At 32.8% G+C, this 7,298-nt stretch overlaps 1 protein-coding gene across 1 annotated transcript in view; it reads left to right on the forward strand.

Annotated features, from left to right (window-relative positions):
- LOC105627653 (peripheral plasma membrane protein CASK-like) overlaps positions 1-7,298 on the forward strand; it is a 38,326-nt gene that overhangs the window by 26,432 nt on the left and 4,596 nt on the right. Inside the window, exons 7-8 of the mRNA XM_012208930.1 lie at positions 1,102-1,163; positions 5,973-5,981. Coding sequence (XP_012064320.1) covers positions 1,102-1,163; positions 5,973-5,981 — 71 coding nt within the window. The remainder of the gene's footprint in view (positions 1-1,101; positions 1,164-5,972; positions 5,982-7,298) is intronic.

Consider the following 7,298-nt stretch of genomic DNA (forward strand, 5'->3'; position numbering starts at 1 on the left):
ACTTACTTTAACTTACCCGTTACCTTAACGGTTACCGGTACCCGTACGGTTACGTCCTTAACGTCTACACTACACACTANATATATATATATATATATATATATATATATATATATATATTTTACACGTACACACTTATCACATCCACACATATTGTATTATGCTACATTTTCACCTATTCCGTGTATTCCTCTATCACTATCACGTCACTGTATTCTAGAAGCTGCCACCGCTTGCTTGCTTGCTTTACGAGTTCGAATATTCACTTTGACTTGGCTAACTCATTAATATATATATATATATATATGATTTGGCTAATATTCGACATATTAATATATTAAGTAATATATTATTTAATATTTTAATATGTATATGCACACTTATTTTTTTCTCGGATGTGTTTGGTTTACAAATTTGTTGAAGAATGTCATTCTCGAATTGTATACACTTCTTATTGAGCTTCGCTGATATTGTCTTCAGCAATACGTATGTCTGAAGCGGAATTAAGAACATGAATGAAAATGAGAATGAAAATTTAAATTTTTGTGATCATTTTTGTGTTTTATTGAAATAAAAATTAAGAGTGATAATTGTGCGTAATCTATAAGTGTGATATCTATTTTTCATATATTTTTCTACACTAGGATGATCATCACAAAATCGTTGGAAGTATAGGCAATTAATCCGAGATTTGTCATATATTTTATGTAAGATTATAAAACGAACGAATTAAAGCAAGCTATTTGATAGTCTCTATACAGATTTTGTACTAACAGGATCATACGCAGACTTACCGTACCGTACAATACAAGTAAACTTTACAAACGTCGCGGAGATATGCCAAGCTCGACATTTTACATACCAATAGACGCACACACACACCACCAGAGAATTGTGTTGATCGGCCAATGGATCTGTCTCTTTTGATCCGAGCGAGAGTTTGATTCCCTAAATAAATGCGGCAACTTAACAGTCAGGTCGGTCTTCCTCCAGCGGCGTTGATGATAAAGAACACCTTATCATCCATGAAACCGTTAGTAAATCGCGAAATTATCGTGACGATAACAATCCTTCTCCTTTCTCTCTGTGTTCTTTCGATAGGCCTGATCTCTTCGAGCTGCAATTTCCCTTTTGAGGACCTGACCGACGCCGAGGATTCGCTAGTGAGCGACACGGAGGACAATATCGGTATCCACATGCCTGCCACATCTACATAACATCTGATTTACCACAATCGGGGGTAGAAATGAGAAAGTATCGCGTCTGTCTAGAGTATCTCTCTTAAAAAGAGATATTCCTTTCCGCGTCCTTGAATATAATTCCCGGCTTCTTATACTTACGTCACTGTGTCGTAAAATATTATTGAGAACTGTTTCCATCAACGACAAGGCCAGATGTATACAGGATGTTCTCTATTACTCGCATCAACTATATACATATATTTCAAAAGATATTGCGGATATGAAAGAGAGCAGTATTGTTGAAACGAGAGCATTTCGATCAAAATCAACAATGTTATTCGTTTGATCATTCAATTCATTTCTTCCAAATGATCAGTTTTTATCCAATTTAGATTATTATTGATACATTGAATGAATTGTTCTCTACAAAGCATCCTGTATATAATGGAAAAGAAAAGATTCACAAGAAGAGCAAGAGCAAGAGCATGAGTCAAGAGCGAAACGACAGTAGTATAATTCAATTGAAAATGACTCCGAGTTCATTTTCATGAGCGAAACGCGCACATGAATGTATAGCATTTCGTAATTGTCGCTATCGATCAGTCCAGTTTCGTGATTATCCTCGTTTGAGGCAATATAGTGGACGTTCTACCCCCTGTGTGGTATCGTTATATTAGTTTGAGAACGTATAGTGTCTGCATAGACACTCAATCTACATGCGATAGCAGTATTCCTGTGATATTATTGTGCAGGTCGCGTAGTAACAGATATTTGTTGTGCCATCGAGGGGAAGTGAGCGAGAGAACAATTCTTTCCCCTTTTTTCTGTTCCCACCTGCCCTGTCGTCCGCGTATCTGATTTTGTAATGCGCGAATGACGTACGCTCTGCTTCATCGTTGTTGTAGGATTGAGACAAGTCTTTGACAAAATTGAAGGGTTCGTTATGAATCGTTATTAAATTATTTCATTTTATTGAATATATTATAGAAAATCTAATACTGGCCAATTATTGAAAGGCAGTAATTATTTACTTATTTTCAATATTAAGAGCACTGTTGTGCAATATTTTTGGTATTTAAAAGTAAATAATTAATTACTTTTAGTGATAAATAAGTCAGTATTAAAATGACAGTATTAGATTTCTTAAAGATATAAATATAACTTTTCAAAATAAAACTAAACGTTAGTCTTTTATATTTTTTATCTATGTTTACTAGAAATCAAAGCTCCTGGGCCAATCCAATCCGCAGCAGAAAATTCTTGAATAAACGTAGCCATTTTTTTTTTAAAGGAATGTCGAAAATATAGAAATCAAATACGAATATTTCTGCAATAACCTGAATTCGGATAGTGACCGAATTTATTCTGTGGCTTTTGAGTTCACCCGTAACATGTATCAGTTTCTGATTGAATTGTTCAAATCGGCTGTTGTCTCCATATCGCAATCATATATATATTTTGATAATTAATTATTATTTATTGTGAATAATATACATTATTATGTACTATGAATATACGTTATTATATACTATGAATGTACGTTAATTATTACATCAATAAGTGTCTATTTCGAAAAGTACAAATTTTAGGAAAAAGAATATTCTGTTGTAGAAGATAATAATAAATATAAAAATTGGTTAATTTTATTCTAACAATATTAAAATAAATTACATTAAAATAAATTACATAATTCTATGTGGATTATCCAGCACTAAAATTTATACAATATGTTATATTTATTATTATTACAATCGGTAAATGCAGTTGCACAACGGTGAATTAATTTTATGTATATTATTGATATATATTGACAATGTTGAACAGTTATCCTTTCCGAATTGAAGTTTTTATCACATTTTTGACGGAAATCTTATTCTTCTTTTTTCTCTCGTATTTGTAATAATTAGATATATTTTTGTTAAACGTAACAAACCCTTCAATCGATTTACCTATTTCTGAGTTTGGTTACGTGAACCAATTATCCGCGTTATTTGGGCCTGTTTATGTCGTTGTTCGTAGCGGTAGACTAGTCTGTGTGTCTGCGTGTGTCTGTCTATTTGTATGCCGCTTTGTGTTTGTCTTTCATCACTTATCGATGACAAATTGAAACTAGTCGCGTCAGAGAATACTATTTTGTTACGAATGTCTGCGAAACGTTTATTTATATCACGAGAAAGGCAAACGCGATAAAATGCAAACATAATATTTTCCTCGATTGAACATATATATCGATTGCTAATAAAACCAAAGCAGTTTCAGATGTACGAATTCTAATTAAAATACAGGAATTTTTTGAGAATTTTTACTGTAATACTGTATCTTTGTTTACTAAAAATAATACTTCCTATCTCAATAAATCATACGGTCACGATAACTGCGTACAATCTGAAATTGATATTTTATGCAATTGTTTTTTGCATTGTGGCGAGCAATTTGTTATTAAAATATCATATTTTCTTAATGAAGAACTTAAGTTATGAATAATGAAATTCGATAATTTGATATGTGCAATGTTATCTATACCTACGAAACGCGATACTTTAATCATAAAGTTGCGGAAAAATATGATTTTGTTTAAATGAAGATGATTCCTCAGAGATATATTAGCATAAATATATTAAATCAGAGACATTTCCTAGCGCACTTATCTCACATATTGATTTTGAGATTTTCTGTTAGGAAGAATATTTCTGTTAGGAAGAATAATATAATTGATATTTAATATGAAAAATATTTGATATTCAGTTGATACTTGTAAATCTTACATATGATAAAATATAAGATACACAGATTAACTCGCGAGTAGAATGGAAAACCTTGAGAATATATGAAATTCTTTCAAGAGACATTTTGGAGACAGATTTTAGAGATGATTATCTAGAATTGTTTTTATGACAACTCCATTATTGAACATTTTGTACGTATGCTTTTATATAACATGTTTTTCTCGAAATAAATATTCCTGCTGGAAATTGTGCCAGAAATTTCCCAGATCACTCGTGTATTATCCTGTATCTCTAAATTATACTTGCGTAAAATACATGTTATTAACTTGTCGTTCGTAACTGTAACTGTGTAACTAATTACTTTCGTTAAAAGGCGAATAATTAAAATCATGCAATGACAAGCAGCAACCAAGCGATGAACAAGCCGAAATAAAATATTTTTATCGACAGTTACATTTTTATTAGCAGATTAGTTTTTTAAAAATTCGTCACTCACGCGTGTTTCTCATTATTAAATTTACATTCTGAAATCAAATAAATTCTGCATGCTCTTGATGTGACATTGCATGAAAATTTGTTTCTCTGTATATGCAACTCTTTGGCACCTAGTTATGGCACTGTTAAATATTACATATTTATTACATATTTTTTACGTTTTTATTTCTGAAATATTTCTGATTCTATATTCGATTTTACGTTTCTATTTCTGAAATTTCTGATTCTATATTTTAATCTAAATTTACTTATTGCTTTTTGTATATAAGTAACTGTTTTCTTCTGCACCAGCACCTTTTATTTTTTTATTTAAGTATTCTACTCAAATATATTATGTTATAAATAAATAACTTTTGTTTTACAGAATTTAATATTAAATATTAGGTGTGCAACTTTGCTTCCGCCGTTTTCCTTTAGCGGTAAGTGGTGGTCGAAATAAATAGATCATAGACGTCATACAATAAACTTGGACATCTGTCAACATAACCCCAACATAGAAACATTAGTCGATTTGTGTCTGCATCATAAAGTTATTCTCGATTGAAAATGTCAGTTTACAAGCCAAATTCTCGTCATTTGCGGAAGGTTTTAATTTTTTGCTTCAATATGAAGAAATCTGCGGCTGAGGCTCATCGAATGCTCTCAAATACTTATGGTGAGGCCGCTATTAGTGAAAGAACGTGTCGTGAGTGGTTTCAACGCTTCAAAAACGGTGATTTTGACGTCGAAGACTGGCATAGCGGTGGAAGAGAGAAGGTTTTAGAAGATGCAGAATTGGAGGCATTACTTGAGCAAGACTCGCATCAAAATCAAGAAGAATTGGCACGATCATTGGGAGTGACTCAACAAGCCATTTCAAAACACCTCAAAGCCATGGGAATGATTCAGAAGCAAGGAAATTGGGTGCCGTACGAATTGAAACCGAGAGATGTTGAACGGCGTTTGTTTGCTTGTGAACAGCTGCTTGAAAGGAAAAGACGGAAGGGATTTCTGCATCGCATTGTGACTGGGGACGAAAAATGGGTTCATTACGATAATCCCAAGCGCAGAAAATCATGGAGAGTTCCCGGCCATGCTTCCACGTCGACGGCCAAACCAAATATTCACGGCTCCAAGGTCATGCTCTGTATTTGGTGGGACCAGCTCGGCGTAGTGTATTATGAACTGTTAAAACCGACTGAAACAATCACGGGCGATCGGTATCGAACACAATTGATGCGTTTGAGCTGAGCATTGAAAGACAAACGGCCGCAATACAACGAGAGACACGATAAAGTGATTTTGCAGCATGACAATGCTCGACCCATGTTGCGAAAGTGGTCAAGACATACTTGGAAACGTTGAAATGGGAAATCCTATCCCACCCGCCGTATTCTCCAGACGTTGCTCCCTCTGACTATCACTTGTTTCGATCAATGGCACACGGCCTGGCTGACCAGCACTTCCGGTCTTATGAAGAAATAAAAAATTGGATCGATTCGTGAATAGCCTCAAAAGATGACCAATTTTTTCGACGCGGGATTCGTACGCTACCCGAAAGATGTGGCCAGCGATGGACAATACTTTGAATCATAAATATATAACCAGTTTTTTACAATAAAGCCTCGAATTTCGGAAAAAAAAACGGCGGAAGCAAAGTTGTACACCTAATATGTCTAGCAATAATTAAAATTATTAATTTAACTTAATTACTTTTACTTTTGTGTATTACAGAAAATGGATTTAAAATTTTTTTTTTTATCAAAGTTTAATCTTGATATCAATTATTCTAAAATGTTCTACAATATACGCGCGCGCGCTATTAATGCTATATTATTCTTGGAAAAGTATAATCATTCCTTTTATATTAATCGCTCTCAATTATATTATCGTTATCGCAAAATGATGAAGATAAATATCTTATTATAATTTACTTAACATTTTTAATATTTCATATGTGCGAAAACATAATGAAGGGAATATATTTTTACTTATGATATTTATGATATGTTTATTTATTTTATCCAATGTAATAATATATTTAGGATTTATGTAAACGGGTATATAGAAATTAATACATACTTATACAATATCAACACAATGTCTCTTTTTCATTTTTTCATTACATAAATAAAACATTTAGATGAAATAGCTAAGAGTCCATTCTATAGATAGAATAGTATATAATAAAATAGTATAATTATAAATAGAAGTATGTATCGCAAACATAGGATACATAGTCTCTAGTAGAATATATGTGTAATAAAATATTAAAATATTTGACAAATTTATTATATACTAGTTGTATATTTAAATATTTTTTAAAAAGAAATCCATGCTTTAAATGCGTTAATCTTTATTAATAATTATGTGTCATATTAGATTTTTTGAATATGTAAGGTTACACGATATTCTAATGATAATTTTTCTGATGTTTAACGATATACTCGCGAACGCAATTATGTCGTCTTTGCTTTACAGCCTTAATCATCTCATCTTTTCCCATGTACACTTTTCAATGTGCAGTGACCTACATTTCCTCTCGTGCTGCTTTCTGTGTCATTTACCGATTCTTAATAAATATAGATTGTTGAAAGTAAGCAAGTTAGCACGTTGGTTATCATCCGTGAACGATGTTTGTGCCTATATCGGAGAATCGGCTACTTTGTGACAGGTGTATTTGTTTTCGAGGAATGCAGTAGCCTTTGTATTTGACGTTCGTTCTTTGCCATTAATTATACTTGATACGTCCAGTCGATCCGACGTTCCTGATAACGATAAAAGTGATTTGGATTCTCTCGCTACGGACAATCGATTTGGTAGAGAGAGAGAGAGAGAGAGAGAGAGAGAGAGAGAGAGAGAGAGAGAGAGAGAGAGAGAGAGAGAGAGAGAGAGAGAGAGAGAGAGAGAGAGAGAG

The sequence above is a fragment of the Atta cephalotes genome (genome assembly GCF_000143395.1).
Source record: "Atta cephalotes unplaced genomic scaffold scaffold00009, whole genome shotgun sequence".
NCBI classification, from domain to species: domain Eukaryota; kingdom Metazoa; phylum Arthropoda; class Insecta; order Hymenoptera; family Formicidae; genus Atta; species Atta cephalotes.